Source organism: Zosterops lateralis, assembly GCF_965231275.1.
Source record: "Zosterops lateralis genome assembly, chromosome: Z".
Taxonomy (NCBI): domain Eukaryota; kingdom Metazoa; phylum Chordata; class Aves; order Passeriformes; family Zosteropidae; genus Zosterops; species Zosterops lateralis.
The window spans coordinates 20,550,729-20,573,197 of NC_139800.1; the positions used below are offsets into that span (position 1 = coordinate 20,550,729).

Sequence of the window (22,469 nt, forward strand, 5' to 3'; positions counted from 1 at the left end):
GATAATGGCTTTGGGCATCCCCAGGAAATTCAGCCCATTTTGGTAACAGCAATGAGAGACATCCGGCTGCTCTTCAATTTGTGTTGAAGAAAATACAACAAGCTGGGAGAAACTTCCTGAACACTGTCTGCTGCATTAATATTTGCTAGCCTGTACAGCTGTCCCTCAGGCATTCAGTCACTGGCGAGAGAAATTGCAACTAGTACAAAGGGTGAGCAGTTAATCCCATACCTGGAGAAGACCCTGACAACTAATAATGTGTGCATGCATGATCATGTGCTTGTGTGTTTCCTCATTGTCATAAACATGAACCCTCCATGGAGACGTCAAGGACCTTGTAGCTTCCCCAGCTGTCAAGCCAGTAGCCTGCAGACTATGGAAGGGGACACATCAGTCACATGGTTTATCACTGTGTACTTGAAGAGGATGCTGAGCTTGAGACCTGGAGGTTTCCTCTGTGTTCCAGGAAAGTGACGGAGATGAGGGAACACAGTCCAAACCATGTGGTTATTGTTCCGAGCCCGCCAGAGCCACAGAGGTCCTGAAGACCTTCCATGCATGAGCTGGGGAAGGAGACCCACATCTCCTCTCCTAATGCCTGTACCCACCCAAAGAACCAAACACAGCCATCTATTTTGTCAAACTGCTTTAATATTTGAACATAAAGACAGGACAGAGCCAGTTAGGCTGTGCACAAACAAGATCCCCTTGAGCAACAGTGCAAGGCTTCTGAGCTTCCCTTCTCAATGGAGGTGTGGATTTGGCCAAGATGCAGTTCAGCTGATGACAACATCCTGAGCATGCCAGTGGGGTGCATGTGTTGGGTAGGGAAAAGGAATAGGGGCTTGCAAGGACAGCTCAGAGGTTGTTCAGCTCCAGTAAGGTCTGGTCCAGGACCTGGTGTATCCCCACGTTCTCCTCTTTGGCACTGGCCAGGCTCTCTGTGAATACAAGGGACACCCAGCCACACACACAGACACCCAAATGTACCCAGGTGCAGCAGGACCCACACACACCACACCAAGCACAGACACACACACACACACACACACACAGATGGACATTTCAGTACAGCAATGGCCTCCAGTCAAATGGGGCATCCCCTGCAGAGCAAGTCCACACAAGTAGCCCCATTTCTGGCTGGGATGAGTCCAGCCACTGTGGGATCTGCCAGGGAAGCCAGGCCAGTCAGGCTGGTCACTGGGGCAGGCAGTTACCACTCTTCAGCATTTCCATCTTCCCAGGGTGCCCTGTTGCCTGTGGCTGAGCACTGTGCAGCAGTGCCACTGGCGAGTGCCATTATTTGGCCAGATACTGGGGCATCACCACTGGCCAGCTGTGGGCACGTGCACAAACCCTTGGCCTGCAGAAGCAGAGAACTAATGTCTGCTGCATGACCCAGCAGAGCTCCGTGAAGAAAAAGAGTGAGAAAACAGCTCATAAACAGCCCAGGAGAGTGGGCAGAGGATAACAGAGAGATAAGGAATAGAGCTAACAAGGCTACAAGGATAAGCTCTGCCAGGCAGCCTGCTGCCAAGGCAGTCTCCCTCCAGTGTTCATTTCCAAATGGCATCCTGCTTCACCCAGATGGGGATGGAACAAGACTGCTGTCCACCCAGCCCCAGTGTGCCCTGCTAGCCTCTTCCCTGTGCCAAGTTTGGGGCAGCGGGTGCTGCTGGATCCCCATCTCCTTTTTCCCAGCTTTCCCAGCACCTTCCAAGGACCTCTTTCTAAGGGGATCCTCCCTGCACAGTTTGGGGTGACCAGGGTGAGGAGGAAGTGAGGCTGCCCAGTGACTCCTGGGACAAAGGGAGGAAGGCAGCAATACAAACCACCACATCTCTCCCCAGCAGAGCCAGGATGATGCCAGAGAACAGCTATCACTATGTGGGCATCCCAGGACATCACAAAACCCTTCATAGCTCTCCCACAAAAAACCTGATCAGCTCCAGAGGGGCTCTCTGTCCTGCCCAAGCAGGGTAGTTATCCCTATGAGGATAAGGCAAGACTTCACACCCTGCCTCACCCCAGTGCAGAGGGGCTCCCAGCCCAGAGCCAGCCTGGCCAAAATGGGGCAGAGAGGCTGGGCCGGGGCCAGGAGCTCTGGGTAGCTCAGTTGTTAAGTTCAGTAAGGATGACTCGCAGCTCGTTAGTGAGAACACGGTTTTTCTCGGCCTCCCGCTGAGAGCGCTCTAGAGAAAATGGAGACATCAACGCAGCACAGGAAAGAGAGAGAAAAAAGTGAGTTAGTGAAAAGAGACAGCATTTCTGAAAGCCTTTGCTGGAAACACCACAAGCTACCCAGCCAGTGGTGGGATACAGCTGGACTGGCAGGAGGCAGCCAGTCTTGGTGCAGGAACAAGGCTGTAGTTCCATCAATTTGTAAACTGGGTTCTGGGACATGGTAGGGTGGTGAGGAAGGAAGAGGTAGATCAGGACCAATTTAGGGATCACAAGAGATCACTGCTGAAGGGTAGGTAGTGCCAGCCTCTTCACCAAGGGAAGGTGATGCAGGAGCTATGACAGGGCTGAGATTGCTGTTTGTAGGCAATGTCTGGGAGTGGAGACAGGGAATGGACAGGACCAGTTTAACCCTGACATTTCACACCAAAAGACTCATGGAGAAGATGGCATGAGATGAGGAAAGCTGTGTACAAGAGTCAGAGGGTGGCTGGGGTCAGCACAATGGCCCTGTCCTGCTCAGCCTGGCAGCATGGGAGCCTCTTGGGTCTCAGCCATGGTCAGCCCGGGGGCCCTGTGACTGTGAGCTGCCTGCAACCACTTCCTACCACACTGCTGATAGTACCCACATGAGACAGGCAGGAGATGAGGGATAGAGTGGCATGAAGAAAACAAAGGAGAAACCAATGTTAAATTTTTATTGATATCAACTCATTAACCCAGAGGGACAGAACACAAAAGAAAAGTCATGAGATGCAAACTGAAGAGCAATGTGCAAAGGACAGAAGGGTGAGGGAGGAGTGGGGGTCATCTGCCTGCCAGGGAACAAGGTGTCTGCACAGTTGGATCCAACCCTCTATCCCCCAGGCCTGAGCTTTGGCAGTGGAGGTGCCGCTTCCCCAGTGCAGGTCATCCCCATGCTGGGGCCAGCAAACAGCACCGGGGGACTTTGCTGGAAGTATATGGGGGGCAGAATGGCCCCCAGCCCCGGAGCTGCAGGGTCCCCAGTGCTTCTGCTGCTGGGGAGCCAAGGAGGGAGCTGCTGGAACAAAGGGCTTCTGGGCACAGTCCTCATCCCCAGGGCAATGCTGTGGCACAGGCCTACAACTACACTGTCCAGTCAGTATGTGGGGCTGCTCTCCTGCCCTGAACAAACAGCTCTAAGCACCTACATCTTGTCTCCCCAAAGAGGGGTACAGCGGGAACACCCCAAGTCAGCTCCTGTCCCAAAGGAGCTGATGGACAGGCACAGGCTAGGTAGGACAGAGGAGGACAGAGAGGGTAGGGAGAGAGGTCAGGATGGTCAGGCAGGCAAACAGCCGAGCTGGGGAGAGGAGAGACAGGCAAGGAGCGGGTGCAGTGCTGGTGCCCAGTGTGGGGCTCAGAGGGAGGTGATGTCGTTAAGTGCATTGTCCAGCTCCTCGCTGATGGCTTTGTACTTCATCTTCTGCGCATACACTTCATCTGCAGGTGGGGGCAGGCAGGGAGCAGATGGTGGAATAGAGTGGAGGACACAAGGTGGAGAGAAAGAGAGGCTGTGAACAGCAGGCTGAGGGCAGCAGAGGTGTGCGGGCACAGGCAGCATGGATGTGACCCTACTCCCCACCCACAGGCAGGGCCCAGACCCCAGGAGCTCAGTGCTTCCATACCAGATGCCACAGCATCTCCACTCTCTGCTCCCAGAACCCCTGCCCATCCCCTCCCTCTGGCCAAGCACTGTCCAGCCCCACCAGGGGCATGGTGTGTCCAGTGCTGCCCCAGGAAAGAGGGACACAGGGCTGGTGGGGACATTTTACCTTCTAGGTCATCAATGGTTTTCTCCAGCTTCGCCACAGACCTCTCTGCAAACTCCGCCCGGGTCTCAGCCTGTGGGAAGCACAGTAGGGAAAGAGTGAGCTGCAGGATACTGCACTCCAAATCTGCCCCATTTGCAGATTGGTACCCTACTCCAGAAGCACTCCTGTGGGAAAGCCAAGGGACAAGAAGTGACTGGGGCTCCATGGAGCCTCACACCCTAAATCAAAACAGACTAATGAAGGTCATCCCCGGGTACCTGCTATGATGCAGGGCTGCAATTTAGGAAACTGTGAGAGGACATAAGCATATTTGGGTCAAAACCCATTAAGGATGGCAAGCTCAGGCCTGCACTGATTCAGTGGCAGCCCTACACCCCCTTACCTCCTTCAGCTTTTCCCCTAGAAGCTTGATTTCCTCCTCGTATTTATCCTCCTTGGTGGAATACTGCATAGACAGAGACAGGCACCTGTGAGTCCCAAGGCATACCTCCAGCTGTCCTTCACCCCAGCAAGAGACTGCAGCATTCCCAGACCCCACGCACTCTTCCCAACCCCAGCAGCCTCACTAGGTCCTACCTTGTCAGCCTGGGCCTCCAGGGACTTCAAGTTGTTGGTGACAATTTTCAGCTCCTCCTCTAGGTCACCACATTTACTACATCCCAAGCAGGGCCGGCAGGAGGGGAGGAGTGGGACCAGAGGGCAGGAGAGAGGCAGGAGCAGAAAGAACAGGCACAGGGAAGCAGGAAAGAAAGAGAGAAAACAAGTTGAGAGAGGAGAAAATTCAGTGCAGGTGGACCAGGAGCAGAGCCACTGTGAGCAGGAGCTGCCAGGATGCATCTGTTCATCCGTTCCTTGTGCTTCCTTGCACAGATATCTCGTGCATCACCACCAGCCAAGCTCTCGCTGGTCCCACCAAGGGGAAGCAGGGATGGAGGGATGAAGGAGCATGCCCAGCCTGCAGTCTACTGGAGAGGGAGGCGAGAGGACGTTGGTGGTGGAGGCAGTGGTGCAGAAAGGAGAGAGGTGGCTCGCATGGTTCGAGAGACAGCGACAGAGAGAGGGGGCTGCTGCACATCGCCCCGCACCCCTGCCCCAGTACCTCTTCCTCTGAGGCAATGAGGGATTTGAGAGACTGGTCCATGGTCCGCAGCTCTTCTTCCAACTGTCTCACTCGGCTGGGGTGGAAGAGGGGCACCCCGAGAGGGGGACAGCAGAGAACAGGGTCAAGAATATGATGCTGGTGGGTTGGCACACCCCTGCCCCCAGCCTGCAATCCCGAAGACCACCCAATGACAGATTCTGCTGCTTCCAGGGACATCCTCATCCCCATGTCTGCCAGGGATTTGGGACAAGGACTGTGTGGGACCCCTGCACGCTGCCCACCACGAAGCCCACTCACCTCTCCGCTACCTCTGCCCTCTCCTCTGAGCGCTCCAGCTCTCCCTCAAGGACAACCAGCTTGCGGGCAACCTGTTCATGGCAGCAAGTGACCCATGTTAGGCCTGTGTTTGCCCAAGCAGGGGACACAGGGCTATGAGGAGATGGCTCTGGGTGCTGCCAGGGTGTCAGGACTGGGGAATGGGGTACACACCTCCTCATATTTGCGGTCAGCCTCCTCTGCTATGTGCTTCGCCTCCTTCAGCTGCATTTCCTGGAGTTCCATCTTCTCTTCATCTTTCATGGCCCTGTTTTCGATGACCTTCATGCCTCTGAGGAAAGATCATGCCAGGAGATGTTACTGCTGTGGGTCAAGGTGTCATCTGCACATCCTGCCTGCCCATCTGCACATCCTGTACCCTAACTACACCACCCTCTAGATTCAGAGACATGGGACATTGCTCGGAGAGGATGGCACATAGGATCACACCACCAGTACCCCAAAAATGCTCCTGTACAGAATTACAGTGGAGCTGGCCCGAGGGCTATGTTTCCAGAGTGAGGTATGGCTATGGTGCCCCTCAAGCAGGCAGGTCCTAAACTCATGGCTGGGGCAGAAAAGGTGCGCTGCCCACGATGAGTCAGCCACAGGCTCCACAAAAACAGCCTGACAGGCTGGAAGCCCTTAGGAAATACTAGAAAACATCCTGTGGCAAAGCCTTTCTCATTCAGGGTGATGCTCACAAACAGGGGATTACCAAACCCCCACAGAAGAGATTCCTGCAGACTCTTCTCCTCTCGCACAGATGCTGTTGTTCATACTGATCTTTGCCAATGGAGGGAAGAACTCTTGTAACTGCCAGGAACGCTTTGACGTGTCTGGGCACTCCCATACAGCCTGAGTACCCTTGCCTGCACAGCTACAGTCTGGGAAACCTCCTTACCATGAAGATGGGGCAACATAGAACTCTTTTTGAATGAGGCTGTCTTGTCCTCAAATCTGAGGACAGATTAGCTACCAGCACAGAGGTTCCCTCTTGGCTGTTATTGTGTCTTTGAGCATAGAAAGCTGCTCATATCTTCCTCTGGTTTTGTTTACAGTCTGGTGCTTTTATAAATACCAGACAAAAAATTTCAGGATTTTATGTGTACTCTGCATAAAGGTGTCTGTATCTGGGGGACTTATTTGCATTTTGACTTTCTCTCTCCCTTTGAAGTCTGCAGGAAAACCAACAGAAACCCCAACAAGGTCACCTCAGAGGGACCCCACTGCAAAACCAAGGAGACATCTGTAGTCAATGGTGACCTGATACTACTCCCACTGTCCTTTTCCATCCCACCTCTCGCTCTCATCAGCTGCCTTCTCAGCTTCCTCCAGCTTCTGCAGGGCAGTGGCCAGACGCTCTTGGGCACGGTCCAGCTCCTCCTCTACCAGCTGGATACGGCGGTTGAGGGAAGCCACTTCAGCCTCAGCCTGGGGGAACAGAAATCCCTCAGTCACCCCGTGTCAAGTACATATATTGAAAAAGCATCTTCAATGATTACTCCTATTTACCATCCAGAATGCCCCTTGGCACTGTGCAACAAGCCCATACTCACTGGAATGGCATGCCTGACCATGCATTCCCTTGCCTATCTATAGGGTTATCTCCATCCCTAGTGACTGTTTGATGCTGGCTTCTCCCAGCCTTGCAGCACCAGCTTGGCATGTGCAGCACCATGTCCTCACTCCTCCAGCTCCCACCCGGGAGGGGGACAGGGCACGTTTGCTGGGGCAGAGTGGCCATAGCAGCCGTGCCGTCACAGGGATGGTATTTGGGGTTTGCAGAGCAGTGAGTAAAGGGGGAGGAATGCCCTGTGTGGCTTCACTCCCAAAAAGGAGATCGGAGCTGCTTGTGGATTTCCTGTTTACAGAGGCGGTGGAGTGAGCCGGGAACTTCTCCTGCAGGAACCCCCAGGGCTCTGTGCAACAGGGCAGCCTGAAGCCAAGCACGGAGCCCCCCCAGCTGATGTACAGCACAGTGCTGGGGGCAGTGGAGCGAGTCGCCCTTGGCAGGCTGGCATCTGGCCAAGATGAGGCTGGCAGGACCAGAGCCCTCCCTTTCCCAGGCTCCCCACGCACAGGGCTGGGAGCCGGGGCTGGCCAGGAGCAGTGGCCCTGGCCCTCTGCCAGCCTGTTGACGCCTGGCCTTGCACTCTTTCCATTTGGTAAAGGCCTCCTGCTCCATCACTACAGTCAGGAAATGCTGCCTCAGCAGCTCTCAGCCCCGCTTCCCACTAGGGGGGTGCAAAGAAGACAAACCCCTGAATATCAAGGGATGGGTGGCAATAAGACCTCACTGTGGGGAGTAGCTCCATGCACCAACCCAGGAGACAGTGGCTCCTGCTTATTCACAGGCTGCAGCAGGACTGGCTGGCTGCAGTGCCTGGACACATGTACCCTCATGCTCCAGCACTGGGAATGCCCAGGGAGTACTAGCCAAGCACAGGGACTATGGGAGCAGCAAGGGGCTGCCACCCTGCATCGCCCCACTGAGCACCCGCAATCCCCTGTGGGGAGTTGGCAGGGAATAGGTGCAGCCAGCACCTCTTTGAGATGGCTGCCAGCCCCACAGCTGCCAGCCCCACAGCCACCTCTGCCCCATTATCACCCTTTCCACAGACACTCCAAGACCTTGTCCCTTGCCAGACTGCCCAATAGGGAACTGGTGGTGGCGCCCACAGAGCAATGCTCTGCCTGCAGCATCAGCCTCACTGCGTCGGTAAGATCTTTTTTCCCAGGGAATCACCCCCAAAGTGGGTCAGAACTGCCCGGATGGATACTTGGGAACATGAGCTCTCCCGACAGCTCCCAGTGACCAGGGAACCCGATCTGAGGCTGCAGGAAGGGGCCATTTCCTCCACACACAGCCCGAGTGACAACAACCCGGGTACCGCACCCAGCTCTGCCGCTCCTGATATGGTGAGAATGTTGAATGAGTGGGCATAGGAAACAGAAAGAAAGGAAGAAAACAGAAAGCTTAACAAATACAAAGACAAACCAGGAAAAAGCTGCAGCTTGGGCATGCCATCCCGCTGCCAAAATGGAAATTTTGGCCTGAGGCAGTATGAAGGGGTGGCTTATCCCCACGAAGGGACAGGCTAGAGCTAAAGCTCTGCGACCCGAACGGCAGAGTCTGCTGGAAGCCAGACAAGAGCCTGGGCGTGGGATTCTGAGCTGTGCACGCCGGCCTCCGAAGGAAGGGATTCTTTCCCAGGAGACACCCGATTCCAAAGCAGGGCTGGCCGCTGCCCGCTCCCAGAGCCCGGCCAGCCGGGAAGCCCTGGGAAGCCCTGCTGCACGCAGCATCTTCTCTCGCCAGACCGACGGAGGGGGGCGGCTGGCGGAGGCTGCCCGCAGGCAGAGACTCTCTCGAGATCCTTGCCCCGAGGCTCTCGCCAGCTGGGTGGCGGCTCTCCGCGGCTCCCCGGGAACCTCCCAGCGCTCTTGCGCCCCGGAGGCAGCCAGCCCATCTATCGGGGCGCAGAGGGCCCGGGGCCGGCCCGCCGGAAGGGATGCCGGCAGAGGGGCCGGAGCCGGCGGGGCATCCCGAGGAGCTGCCGAGGTGCCCCCCCCCCTCCTCTTCCCATCCCAGCGGCCCTTACCCGCTCCCGGGCCTGCCGCTCGGCATCGGCCTCCCGCTGCAGGTGCTCGGCGCGCTCCTCCGCCTCGTCGGCCACCTGCTGCAGGCTCTGGATCTTCTTCTTGACGGCCTCGATGGAGCTGGCGCTGGCCATGGCGGGGGCTGACGGCGGGGAGGCCACACCGCCGAGCCCTTTGTGGGATCCGCCCGGCTCGGGCAGGAAGCGCTCAGGCAGCGGCCGCTCCCGCCGCCCGCCCTGCCTCCATCCCTTCCTGCTCCTCCTCCTCCTCCTCCTCCTGCTCCTGCTGCTGCTGCTGCTGCTGCCGCTCCTGTTATTGCCGCCTCTCACCGACCTGCTCTGCCGGTCCCCCGGGCTAGGCGTTCGGTGCTTACCCACGGCAGGAGAGAGTTCCCACGCCGGAAGGGATGCACAGTGCCCCTCATCCAAACTGGACAGAGGGTGCCCCCGAGCAGGGTGCATGGTCCTCCCCAGGCTTTGGTCACTGTCTCTACATCCCCGCCAAGGCAAGATGCACAGTTGCTTCTGGGCAGGGCACACTGTCCCCCCACCCCAAGTCGGCACGCATGGTCCCAGGCAAATGCATGGTCCCCACTGAAAGGGTACATGGTACCCAGAGACGGCACACAGTGGCTCCAAGGCAGGGCACACACTTCTCTCCCTGCCTAGGATGCGTGCTGTCCCTCAGGAGGGGTACACAGTCTCACTGAAATCCCCCAGAGCAATGGAGAGGAACCCAGGAAAATAGACTCTTTTCCAGCAGTCCACAGAGTCTGTGAGTGCTGGAGCCTGTCCTGTGTGAGCCCCCATGGCCACAGGAGCAATGCACCCATGCATACTCTCCAGTTGCTGCCCTCCCCAGCCATTGCTGCAGAGCCAAGGAGGGTTGTGGTCTTTTTCCTTATGGGAAGTCAGTAAAAGGCATGAGCAGAGTCTGCTCTTGGGCAACCTCCGGGGGTACCTGGGCTGCAGCCAGGTGCCCAGCATCCATCATGTTCAGTCCCTTGGTATCTGCTCCCCAATGTGAGGACCGGTCCTGCAGCCCCACAGAGAATCATGGGGCCCATGGAGACTCTGGCACCTCCTGCCCTGGGGACTGTGCCCTAGGGGGGAGGTCAAATCTTCAGCTCCTGGCTCTCCATCCTGGCTGGGGCACATGTCTTGATCTATCAGAAGAAGCTGGAGCTGGTGGCACTCAATCCTCCCTTAAGATGTACTGACAGCTCCCTGGCTGCACTTCACACCTGTCTCCAGGAATGCCAGATCCCAGGCTGACCTCACCAGCTGGCTCCAGCTCCAGGGCCAGGGGTCCAGGGGGTGACTCAGCCACAGTGTTATCTGCACCCTGCAGATCCATGTCCCCTTGCCAAGAGGCAGCAGAAGAGGCGATACTGTGGGTCCCCTGGGAGCACACAGGCTTGGGCTTGGCCTTGGGCCCAGGTGGTACTGCCCCTTTCCCAGTCTGAGGCCTGGATGTCAGTAATGCACAAGCCAGAACATGGGGGCCCAGAGCAGAAACAAGGGTTCCTGCCAGCAGTAGGGCAGGGATGAGCCAGCTGCAGGCAGGAGGGGGACAGGGTCGGGGGCAGCCACTCTGATCCCACAGTAGCCAAGCTAGGTGCCTCCTGCTGTGGCCCCACCCCGAGATGCAGTCACTTCCCAGCAGAGTCCAGTTCCCACCCACTAGCTAAGGGAATCGCCAAATAAGAGCAAAGTCTTGGCTTGGGAAAGCAGCTGGGGTGGGAACACGGGCGAAGCTTTTGGGATCATGGCCTGGAAACAGCAGAGTTTCCCTAAGGCCCCTTCAGGGTGGATGGGGATAGGCCAGTGGTGGGGATGTGGGGCAATGGAGGGGGCTGTTCTGGCCTAAGCCTGCTATCCCAGCCACACCGTTTCCTGCAGCCCTTGCCCATCCTGACCTGGGCACCATGAGCTGTCCCTCCTGGGGACGAGAGGTTCTAGGACCACAATGGGCTGCTAGGGAGCTCTGTGGAGTTGCTGATCAAGAATCAGGCATTCCCTGCTCTGTGCAAAATCTGACACTTCTCCAAGTGCCTGGGGCAAAGTATTTGCACTTTTTAGTGCAGTCCCCATGGCCTTTGTGCCCTACCATCCAGTGCCAGCAGCAGGGCAGGGCCATACGGAGGTGGGTGTTTTTCTTTTAAGGTATTGACATTTTTGCCAAGAGCAGGAGGTGCCTGGATTGGTGGTATGAGCCTGAGCCATCTGAGAAATTAGGACACTCTGTGCTCACAGGCACCCACTCTCCTGGCAGCCAGGGAGGCCACGGGGGTGCCTGGGGTGGGTGTGCTCTGGGGGTGCTCTGGGGGTCCTCCCAACTCTTCTTCTGCTGGAAGCAGGAGCAGTGCTGTACCTCTCACCAGGGGGGAAATGACACCAGCCCTGGCACTTAGAGCTGTAGCATGTCCAGATCCCTGTCGTGGAGGGGTGACTCCAAGAGCCCCACACATGGTGCAGCCTGTCCAGGCTTTGGCATGGACCTGGGAGAGCTGTGCTGGTGATGGAGCCCTAGCCCTGGTGCAGCCAACCTCCAGCCTGACACTGCTCCTTCACCATGGCTCCTACTCCAGCCCTTCCCTGGCAGCTTCTATCCGCTGTATCTTCTGGTATGGGACTCTCCATGCTGAAACCTACAGATTTGCCAAGCTGCTGTGGACCAAGAGCAGGGAAACACTCTCACTCCCCAGGATGGCATTGCACAGCCCACTGCCAGCAGCAAAGCACTCCACAGCGCACAGCTGACAACTGCCCAGTACCACAGTTTGCCCCTTCCTCTGAGCCCTGCATTAGGAATGGCACATCCACTCTCAGCCACAGAGTTTGCCCTGTCCCGTACCAGCACAGAATCAATTAGATCATTGTGAACCTCACTGCATATAGCAGCCACCTTGCCCAGCGTGACATACCTGCCCCATGCCAGGTCAAATCTGCCCTTCTAGGGGATTCTCAATGTTTTAAAGGAGAATAATTTGTAAGATCAGCAAAGAGGTCTGAGGAGACCCCTGGCTGCTGCCCAGAGATCCTGGGCTGCCACAGGACTGGTGTTGCCATTGATCGTCCTTGTCCGCTCACTCCTGTCCTTGGCGGCGGCCTCAGGGATTTGTTGCGTCTCCCCCATTTAGCTCCCTAAACCAGCTGGGATTGAATTTTTTGTTCTCAATCCTGAAAAGCCTGGCCATGCCCTGCTGGCTGTGCTCCAGACGGCTCTCCTTTAGCTTCTCCTCCAATTTCCAGGGTTGGTTTTCATCAAAGAGGGGCTGGCTATCAAAAGGAAGATTTATTTATAGGGTGTCAAATACCCTGTGTGGCACCACAGGTCGTTATACCCCATTCCCAAGCGGCCCCGTGGCCGCACACAGCTGTTCCACCCTTCATCCTGGCCAAGCACAAGCCAATTTCAACACCTTCCTAACATCTCCCCAGAGGGATCTATTTCCCAGGAGAAACATCAGTCATGGCACTAAATAAAACTCTTCCTGGCCTTGCCCTTCTCAGGGTACGAAGTAGCACACTGAACCCCAAATCCTCTTCCACATACCGCAAGCATTCATTCTTCCTTGCAGCCAGCACTCAGCAGCTAACCACAGCAAGAGATTTTTCTGTTTCTCTATTGTGCCACAGTTTAGCAGGCACCACAGTTTTTCCTACAAGTACTGAGGAGATGCATGCCTGGGGACTTGTGACACGGCTTGGGGCACTTGTCCTCATTAGCTTTGGGGAGCCAGGCTGTAGGCTCCCCACAAAGCTCAAGACAGGACCAGCAACCAGCTTACCCCCCACAGCTGGCCTGTTCCCCGCACCCCACACAGGACCCATCAGCCCAGTTCAGCGTCAACATCGAAGGAATGGGATCCTGACAGTCTTCCTTTGGAACGCTTTCCATATAAGGGCCCCCTCTTCCTTTAACCCCCCCTGAGGTCCAGAGCCTGTGCAGGGGAGGAGCTGCTGGCATGCCTACTTACATCTGTAGCTTTCTTCTCTGCCTGCTCCAGCTTCTCCTGGGCCTCCTTGACAGACTCGGAGTACTTCTCCACCTCATCCTCAGTGCCCTTCAGCTTCTTCTGCAGGCCCTGCTGCTCCTCCTCCAGCTGGGGAAAGGACAAAGTGTGGGGGTCAGGGGAGATGGCGGTGTCTGCAAGGCTGGAAGGGGACCTGTCCTCCCATTCTCCTCCTGGGGACACCCAGCTTGTGGAGGAAACAGCAGGAAAACATGGATATGTCCTCTAACAACTGTGGGTCTACGGGTCCTTGGGGAGCTCTTGGTGTAGAGCAGCCCCTGGGACCTCCATCATCCCTGAGCCCGGTGGAGGTAAGGGGGTGGTGGTCTCCCTCCCTGTACAGGGGACTGGAAAGTCTCTGACTTGGGGATACAGCTCTGGGCACACTGGTGTGTGTTCCCATCTCTTTGTAGTTGCAACTGGAGTCCCCAGGGTTCTCCCTGGGATAGGGCGGTGGAACGCCAGTGTCCCACTGAGGTAAGACATGTTTGGGAGGACCAGCGTAAGAGGTCAAGGAAAAGAGACTGAAGTGTTGATTCCTGGGGACAGATCCACATGGGGTGATGTCACTAGGGACAATGTCCCAGAGAGGTAAGGTCTCAAGGGCTTCAATCCTTAGAGCTGGCATCCATAAGCAGGACACCCAGTGAGGCAAGGTCCCTGGGCCAGGACATGCTTAGGACAGAGGACTCCAGGCTGGACAACCAGGTGGGGAGATCAGTATGGGGATTTGCATGATCCTAGAGAGTGCAGTGTCCCCAGGCGGAACGATCAGTGGGATGGAATCCCCAGGGCTGGGCACTCAGTGGGATGGGGTTTCTAGGACTGGACAACCTCAGGGTGGAAGGTCCCCAGGCTGGACTCCCAGTAGAACCGGGTCCTGGGGCTGGACACCTCTAGAGTGGAGGGTACCCAGATAATGCCGGGGAAGCCCGTGGGATACCCACCTGCTTGCAGCGGTCCTCCGCCTGCTTCTTGTCAGCCTCCGCTTGCTCAGCGCGGTCGATGGCATTCTCCTTGTCCAGTTTCAGCATTTGCATCTTCTTCTTGATGGCCTCCATGGTGGCGGGGTGTCAGCGACGGGGCGCGGGGCGGCAGAAGGACGCGGAGCACCGGGAGCAGCGGGAGCACCGGGAGCGGAGGGAGCACCGGCACTGCCTTCCCCGCCCCGCCGAGCTGCCTAAAAGCTGGGGAGGGGCCGTGCCGGGCGGGGGCTGCTCCGGTACCTCCCCCGCCGCCCGCCAGTACCTTTTAGGGACTGGCTCGCCACCGGCCCTCGCACCGAGCGGGACGGGGGGGCGGCCCCCTCGGCAGGCATCGTTGCTTCCCTGGCGCTCGGCACACACGGGGGGCACACCCCGGGTCACTGCGCTAGGGACAATCCGGTGGTACTGGGCAAGCCCCGGGAGACTGTGTTATGGGTACCCTAGTGGCACTGGGTGATGGACACCCCGGGGCAACGCTCTGACGTTGATGCTGTCCCTGTGACACTGGATAAGGGACACTCCGTAGCGCTGTGCTAGGAGTACCCCAATGGCATGAGGCAAGGGACATCCTAAACTAAAAGGGGCACCTAGTACGGGTATCCCGGTGGCACTGGCTCCAGCTAGAGTTGTCCCCATGCTAGTGCCTTACCTGCAGCACATGCCCTGTCACAGCACCCGGGGGCCTGAGGGACCTTGCTTGCTGGCACTGGCTTGGGGACACCTCAAGGGCTGGCATGGCACTTGGGAACACCAGTGGACTGATACTGAACTGTAGGGGACACACACAGGCTGTGATTGCACTGAGGGACATGTTTGGCTGGCATTGCCCACATGACAAAAATCCCCCAGGGGAGAAGTGAATAGAGCCCCCGACTTTCCCATCCAGCTGTTGGTGGGGCAGGAGGGCCACAGCTCCATGCAGGCTTCTTGACATCCACCTTCCTTCTGTCTTGCACTTTGGTGCCACTGTCCCAGGCACCCACAAGGACACCTGGCACATGCACAGCCCTTAGAGTGGCATTTTAGAGTGACACAGGGCATACAGGCAGCTCGCTGTCCCTCTTCATCTTTCTGCTCTAAATAAACTGTATTCCACAGGCAAAAAAATGCAAACCCTTCAAATCCCAGCTCCTCCAAAAATAACCTGTACTTTAATAACGACCATAAATGCTTCTGGCACATTCCCAGCTGCAGGGTGGGCTGTAGGTCGGGGGGGCTGGAGAGGGATGGTGAAGGGGCCATGGGGGCCGTGTGGCACGTGTGGAAGGCTGGGATGGGCTGGGGACAGGAGGGGTGCACAGGCTCCCTCAGCCCATTGCCCCTGGGCTGCAGCCAGCCCTTGCTTGACGCAGCTTCTCGGCACCAGTGCTCCAAGAAGAGAGAAACAAAAAGTTTTTGACAGCTGGAGAAAGTGCCTTTTAGGAGCCCTCAGGCCCAGATGGTGGAAGGCATAGGAGGAGTGTGAGCAGTCAAGGACTAACAAACTGCTGGCTCCATGGGGAAAGCAGAAGTGCTACTACTGGACTTTGGAGAGAAACTATTAGTACTGATGAATTAGGCACATATTTGGACAAGGAGAGTCTGTAACTGCCAGTGTGTGGCTTCTGAGGGGAGGGGAAAGATTATTCTCCCATCATTCCTGAGAGAGAATAATTGTTTTTCTGCGAGATGTTTCAGCCTGGAGCAACTTCATGGGTTTGAGCAACTTCATGTGCTCAGTGCGTGGGGCAAAGATGATGATGGGCATGGTGCAAGCAGCAAGGAAATTTCCCTGGAGCCAGGCCAGCCTTCAGACATGCCCCCAAAGGATGTTGTTCTCTCTCTCTGCCCCCTCCCCTTTGCTCCAAGCATCATAGCCATGTCTGATGGACACTGCTGGAATCATCCAGGAGCCAAGGTCCATGACTCTGCTCTCAAGTCCTCTGTGGTAACCTGTGGGACAAGGGGGTGCAGAGAGGTTTGGATGCACATCCTTCCCGTTGCTGCCCCGAGCCCCAGGGCTTGTCCTGGGCTAAGAGCTCCAAGGATGACAATCCCCTCTCTATTTCACGCTAGGGTCAGACCATACTCCCAAGGAATGGCTTGTCCTAACAACTAATGCGACCTATCCAGGTGCAATCCATGCTGCAGCTTATCACCCCATCCCTGGGCTCCCCAAGAAGCTGGGACATGGTTTGCCCACTAACCTCCAATTTTGCTGGTTTTGGATCCCTGCGGAGGCCTGGCACCTTACGCCTGTCATCCCAGCTCCAAACCTCAGTATGTATATTTCCTGCACCTCCCTGCCAAAATAACCCTTTGATCAGTGTGTAATATTGAGGGGTGGTGGTTAATCACACCCCCATGTCCCTCCCCTGGTGTTTATGCCACCACCTCTTGCTTGTACCCAAGCTGGAGGACACAGCAGTGGATATGCTTACAGCCCTGTGCAACAGGTGTTGGAGCTCCCTTGTCCCCAGGATGCCAGGATGAGGCCAGAGCTGCAGTCATGCAGTGCCTGCTCGCTGTCCTTGCTGGACACTCCGAAGGGCCCCATGTCCAAGCTGGTACCTGGGTAAGAGCCTGGTGCCAGGTCAGGCCAGTGCAGATTGTCAGGGGACAGCTGGGAGGACTGGGATGCCTGCGAGAGCCACAAATCCACCCTGGAGCCTGGCCAGGGGTAAGTGTCTTAGCAGAAACAGCCCCTCCACACTCCCAGGGACGTGACCACAAGGGGACAGGGGTTGCTGTCCAGGATACTGCTGGATGCTGCCCTTGCCGCTGATGATGTTTGTAGCTCACACTACCAGAAGCCGCCCCAGAGGCGAAAGACACATGCCAACCTGCCTGTGCCCCTGTTGCACCTCACATCACCCCCGCCTGCCCTGTCACTGCTTAGGCCCCCCAAATCCCTGCTGAGTGACAGGGTGGGAACAGGTGGGGACATGCTGGGGCAGCTGCTGCCTGCACAGGTTGGTGCTGGGGGGCTATTTCGGGGCGTGAGATCAACACTGGCAGCCAGGAAGGCTCCGGCCACATTCCCAGACCCACACCACACCAGACTGTTGCTTCCCCACTGATGGGCCACCAGTGACTGGGGTAGGAGGTCCCCCACCTGCACCCCTCTTGCACCCTACCCAGGAGTGTGTTTGGCTGGTAGCAGGAACTGGGCCAGGAGCTGAGTTCCACACACAAATACCCGCCCTGCCCTCTCTGAAGACCAAATCTCCCAGAAACAAAATCCCAAGATCCCTTCCTGAAGTGGTGGCCCCCCGGCAGCACCTGCGAGGCCAGCACATGGCTGGCAGCAGGGGTCCGGCCTGCCGGGTGCCTGGGGCTGGACGTGCCTCAAATATTTTCCATGCTGTATAAGCACTCGTGGTACACTCCCCCTTCCCTTTGCTGGGAGGGAAGGCGCCCAGGCCCCCCTGCCCTCTCCCTCTCCTGGAGAGGCCCGTTGATACCCAGTTGGCAAGAAAGTAGGAAAACCAGATTTTATTGATGAATGCGTCCTTCTGAGGAGACACTGGCATCCCCCACCCCACCCTGGAGGCTTGGGGGGCAGCTGGTTTCCTTTAATCTTTAATATGGGATGCTTAAAGTATCAAAATGGTGTGAGAAGCCTCAGCAAGTGCAAAGGGGAGGGGATGGGGGGTCCCAGGGCTGAGGAGGGGTGGGATGCTGGGCTACAAGACCTTGGTGAGAGCTGGGTGTTAGTGGGCAGGGCATGAGCTGGCAAGGAAATAAATGAACTTTGAAAGCTGCAGGCTCAATACTACAGAAATGGAAAAGTTACAAAAATACCGCAGATCTTGGAAAACAATGCAGGCACTTGGGAAGAAGGAGGAAGGCAGAGCTGGCTGGGGCCGCTGTTGGGGGGAAGCCCAGCAGGAAGGCAAAAACACAGCTCTGGGGGTGAACTCATCACATCATCCCCCATCCTGAGTGGAGGCACTGTGGCATCCAGCCCTGCTGCTCCCCAGAGGGGCCTGGGCTGAAGATACTCATGGGGTGGACTCAGGACCTTCCAGGGTAGCTGTAGAGGAAGATTCAGCTAGCAATAAGGCATTGGAGGTGAAAGACAGCTCCACGCAAGAGCTTAGCGAGGGGTGGCTACTCCCTGCCTGCCATTGCACAGGAAAGGGAAAGCCACCCCTGCCTGTCCCCATCCCACGTGGAGGAGAGAGAAAAAAGGGACTCAATAGGGAAGGAAGAAGGCACAAGTAAATATCCCCTTGCAGTGGAGAGCTCTGTGGGCCCGCACCCCGGGGCTGGCGGGTGAGCCCTGAGCCAGTGCAGCCCCGGCTCCCACCCCAACCGAGTCCCTCCGAGCGCTCTGATTGTGCCTTGGGTGCTTGGGTGTGCATGGGAAGGTGGGCTGGGCAGCAAAGCAGAGTTGCTGGTGCAGCACCGGCTTGGAGGGGCAGCTGAGTTAGTCCTGTTGCTCTGGGTGCGGGCAGAGCTCTGGTCTAGCCCAGACAGCCCTTCGCTTGTGGCGGGTCGTCTTAAATAGGAGCAGGCAGGTGGGCAGGTGGGCAGACAGAGCAGTCTGTGCGGTGAGCAGAGGGTGTGCGGCTCAGTTCTGCTCCTCGTCCCGCAGCTCCGAGGGCAGGAACTTGTACTGCTGCTGCCGGATCATCGCCAGCTTCTTCCGTGCCTCCTCCAGCTCCCGCTCCTTGCGCAGCATCTCCTCTTGGGCGGCGATAATCTGCCAGAAGAGAGCCCCACGGTCACAACTGCCTCCCACACAGACAGCCAGAGCCTCTGCCACAGCAATGTCAACCCCAGAGCTGGGTTCTCTGGCTGCTGCTTCCCTCCCATCACAGCCACTGCCTCACTAGGTGAGAGCTGTTTGTCCCTGGAGTGGGAGCATGGTACTCTGGACATAAAGTAGAACAGCAGAGCTTCTGTGCTCAACCCCATGTGCTGTGTAGAGGGTCACTGCTGCAAGGAGCCAGCACTGGCACTCTAGGACCCCACACTAGGTAGATCTCACCCTCTATGCACTGCTCTGCTTTTTCCATGTGTTACAGATGCTAGGATACTATGGGCTCTGCACCAAGGAGAAGCCAGGCTTTATATTCCTAGGAGCATGCAGCACCACCTACTGCTACTTGTAGTGGGATAAGCTGAGGCCTCATTGTTTAACTGCTGCTCAGTGGGATGGGTGAACTCACAGCATTTTTGTGAGGCTCTCTCGAGACATGACCTGTGCTGGTGGGTGGTAAGACATGGTTCTGAGACTGGCACACACAGATTGTGGTGGCACCTAGAGCTGCTCCTGCCCTGTTGGAGCAGCCTCACTCCTCACCTGTGCAATTCCTCCAACCATCTTCTCCTTCACCACCACTGTTTCATCATGGTCCTGGAAGGCAGCTGCCTTCTGCGCTGCCTTCACCAGATTGTCTGATGCCCTCTTCACGGCATTTCCAGCGGCCTGTAGCAGGGAGGAGTGTCAGTGTGAGTAACAGTCCCAGAGTATGACTGCTGCCCAGGGGTCTGAGGGAACTCCTGCCCTAGACTGGGCAGCAGGCAGGACCAGCAGCCAGGAGTGCTGGGAGCTGCAGGCAGGGATTCCTTTACATGGCTCGCTGCCTTGTCACCCGCTCATAACCATTTCAGGCGCTTCTGCTCCCAGCCAGGCTCTGGCTCATCTCTGAGCAGCAGGGCAGGGACTGGGAGGCAGCGGATTAACACTGCTACAAAACATGGACCCCACATATTAACCTCTTGAATGCCAGTGAGGAAGTGCATCCATTTCAAGGATTCCTGTGCCAGGTTGCTACTCCTCAATGCTGTCAGGCTGAGCAGCACAGCATCACTCACATGCCTGGCAAATAGCTAGCACTAAAATCCAAGCAACCTGGAGCCTGTGTTCCAATGAACTTCCCACTGATGGCATACAGGCAGGGAGCATGAGCCCTGGACAGCATCCATGTGCCCTCACCCCACTCCCAGCCACCCTTCAAACAACAGGGGCTGAAGTGGCAGCCTAGGACTTACCTGGAGCCGCTTCATGGCCTCCGAGTCATGGTCAGCCTTCACCTTGCAGGCCACTAGGAGCTGGGCTGTGGAAGCAGCCACTTGCTTGGCAGAGGAGATGAGCTTCTCCTCACTGGCATGGCCCTGCACTGCGGCGTTGGCGGCTTCGCACAGGTTGTTGGTGGCCGCAGCCACCATGCGTGCCTGTGGCAAGAGTGATGCCTTAAGTTTTAGCTTTCATGTTTTTCAGACTCTCTGCTACCTAGAGGTGTAGTTCTGAGCCTCATATTAAGTGCTAATTCACAGGGTAGGTAGACAAAACAAATCCTTTTCCTGCTGAAGACCAAAAACATAAACAAGGGTGGACTGAAGGGAGAAACAAGAAGGATGGGACCTCACAATATGAAGCTGTAATTGGACAATTAAACCCCAATATGCAAATGGACCAAAACTTATAAAACTGTGACCATTTTTGTGACCATTCTAAGTCCACCGTGGGTGTAGCCCTGGTGAGGCTCTTGTCCTGCCCAAGGTGTACCCTTAAAGGCCTTTCAATAAATATCTACTTTATTCTCCAGCTCTGTCCAGTCTCTGTTCAGGTCAGCCTTCCCAAGGCATCAAGAGAGGCTGTCAGGGGAGGTACAGAAGCCTCGATTGGCTCCAAGGAGGCTGTGGGGCATGGGATGGAAAGAACCAAGCCTCCACAGCATGTGGGAGAGGAAGGAAGAAACATGGCTGCTTCTTCCACTGAAGACAAGCAAAAGGGCAGAGCACCCTCATGTTTGCAGCATGAGACAAGAGGAAAGTTTTCCCCTCAACTCCTCAGCATAACCTTGATACTCACAGCTGAAATGAGACCCTGGGACCACTGTCCATCATCCACTGCATTGGCTGGGATGGCGCCCACCTATGAAGAAGGAGGGGGGGGGAGTAATGATCACCACTCTGCACACCTCTTGTCACAGGTATGAGGGTTACAAGCAGCCCCAGAAGGGAGAACCCTTCTCTACATTTACTTCTTCCCCTCTAATGGCCTTACTTTTCCTTGGGCCACTAATTCCCGCTGGGCGGCTGAGGCTGCCTTCACCAGGGCACTCGTGGCTGCAGCAATGGATTTGGCAGCTTCCAAGATCTGCTCCTCGAAGTTCAGGCTCTCGTCTGCTTGCTGTGGGCAAAAGCAGAGTGTGAGTCTTAGGCGTGCTGGGACAGATGGAGCAGAACAGGAGGATGGCTGCAGGGGGCTGAGGGGAAACATGCAAAGCTGGATTAAGGGCTGTGGGGTGCATCAGGGCATGGGCTACCTGAGGAAAGTCCAGCTGGGGATGAGGGAGGTAGCAGGAGTACAGGAGGAGGGACAAGCTGTCAGGTGGGGCTTCAAAACTGGCTAAAGCACAGGCAGAAGAGTCCCACCCCAAGCTGAGCATGAAGGTCAGACAAGGGCTCAGCACTGTTACCTTGGGCTTTGCTCTTGGTTTCAGCTGTTCCAGCTTCTTGGCTGCAGCCTCAATGGCAGCTGCTGCCCCCAGCAGCTCATTCTCAGCGATGACAGTGGGGTCTTCTGGGTCAACCCACTCTGTCCCTAGGAACACCGGGAAGCCAGGCAGGTTACACCTGCATGCAGCCTCATTTCTGTGTTTCTTTGCCTCCTCCAGCAGCTGCTGAGCCCTCCACCCCAATCCCAGCCCTTGGTCCTGCCCCTCTGAGCAGGATCTCTCCTTACCTTTCATGGCCTCAGCTGCCTGGATGAGCTCGGTGACAGAGCTGGCCACACGCTTGGAGTAGCCTGCTAGCTGCTGCTTCAGCTCATGGGTTGGCTTCTGCAGGATCTGGGGGGAAGGAGCAGATATAAGCACCTGGAAAACGGGGACTTTATAGGTCTGCTGGGGTTGCGCTCCCCAGGGAAGTAGGGTGAGACTCCCCCAGCCCCCTCCCACATGTGTACACATCAGGCACTGTCTGAGATGCTTTCTCAAGTGACTCTGGCTATTCTCTTTGTTCGTGCCCCAGGATAGAATGATGTTTGCAAGACAGATGATCTTCCCCAGGGCTCTCCTGCATCCACAGCTTCTGGGACATCTTAGAGACACAAGACCCTCAGCATAAGCCTTTCTGCACTCAGCAGCTACCACGCCAAGATTTCTCCCCTGTGAATCATTTCAAGCTCCAGAAGCATATCGCTATCTCTGTCCCTATTTTGGAGATTTGTTTGCAAACACAAGCTGGGCGAAGGGGCATACCCTGGAGTGACATCCCAGCCACTGAGAAGGGCTGGCCCCATCAGGATGAAGTGGCAGGCAGTGCCCTAAGGGTTCTCCCCTGGGCTGGAGGGACACATGCACACAGCACAGCACACATGTGCACACACACAGGGTCTGTATGCACAAACTTGCTGCTGGCCCGACTTGCACCACACAGGCAGCAGCTGTCCATCAGCTAGAGCAGGAGTGAGTACACAAACACAAACACCTGGACCCCAGGGTCCCTGTGGACACACGCAAGTCCCACCC

The 22,469-nt window shown here is 56.6% G+C and overlaps 2 protein-coding genes across 7 annotated transcripts in view; both read right to left on the reverse strand.

Moving 5' to 3' along the window:
* Positions 1–640: 640 nt before the first annotated feature.
* Positions 641–14,168, reverse strand: TPM2 (tropomyosin 2). 4 transcript variants are annotated; one of them, XM_083883318.1, is made up of 9 exons: positions 13,963–14,168; positions 12,980–13,105; positions 6,695–6,828; positions 5,569–5,686; positions 5,377–5,447; positions 4,554–4,629; positions 4,360–4,422; positions 3,978–4,047; positions 641–941 (listed from the first exon to the last, which is right to left on the reverse strand). In XM_083883318.1, the coding sequence occupies exons 1-9, from the start codon at positions 14,074–14,076 to the stop codon at positions 859–861; spliced, it is 855 nt and encodes a 284-aa protein (XP_083739444.1). In that variant the 5' UTR covers positions 14,077–14,168; the 3' UTR covers positions 641–858. The 4 variants fall into 4 exon arrangements, with proteins under 4 accessions (XP_083739444.1, XP_083739446.1, XP_083739443.1 ...); XM_083883320.1 differs by lacking the exon at positions 4,554–4,629 and adding an exon at positions 5,077–5,152; XM_083883317.1 differs by lacking the exon at positions 641–941 and adding an exon at positions 2,863–3,645.
* Positions 14,169–17,473: 3,305 nt separating this feature from the next.
* TLN1 (talin 1) overlaps positions 17,474–22,469 on the reverse strand; it is a 34,916-nt gene continuing 29,920 nt past the window's right edge. For all 3 annotated transcript variants that reach the window (XM_083883368.1, XM_083883366.1, XM_083883367.1), the window contains 7 exons: positions 21,683–21,788; positions 21,417–21,541; positions 21,002–21,127; positions 20,807–20,869; positions 19,984–20,166; positions 19,292–19,417; positions 17,474–18,688 (listed from right to left, as the gene is read on the reverse strand). In XM_083883368.1, the coding sequence (XP_083739494.1) occupies positions 18,557–18,688; positions 19,292–19,417; positions 19,984–20,166; positions 20,807–20,869; positions 21,002–21,127; positions 21,417–21,541; positions 21,683–21,788 (861 nt within the window). In that variant the 3' untranslated portion in view covers positions 17,474–18,556. The remainder of the gene's footprint in view (positions 18,689–19,291; positions 19,418–19,983; positions 20,167–20,806; positions 20,870–21,001; positions 21,128–21,416; positions 21,542–21,682; positions 21,789–22,469) is intronic.

Excerpts from the sequence above, each read along its gene's own strand:
- TPM2 (XM_083883318.1), bottom strand. The coding sequence starts at position 14,076 with ATGGAGGCCATCAAGAAGAAGATGCAAATGCTGAAACTGGACAAGGAG. Across the intron at positions 6,829-12,979 it reads CAGAGAAGAAAGCTACAGAT|GCTGAGGCTGAAGTGGCTTC; the intron begins GTAAGTAGGCAT and ends CTGTTCCCCCAG. Across the intron at positions 942-3,977 it reads AACCATTGATGACCTAGAAG|AGAGCCTGGCCAGTGCCAAA; the intron begins GTAAAATGTCCC and ends TTGTATTCACAG.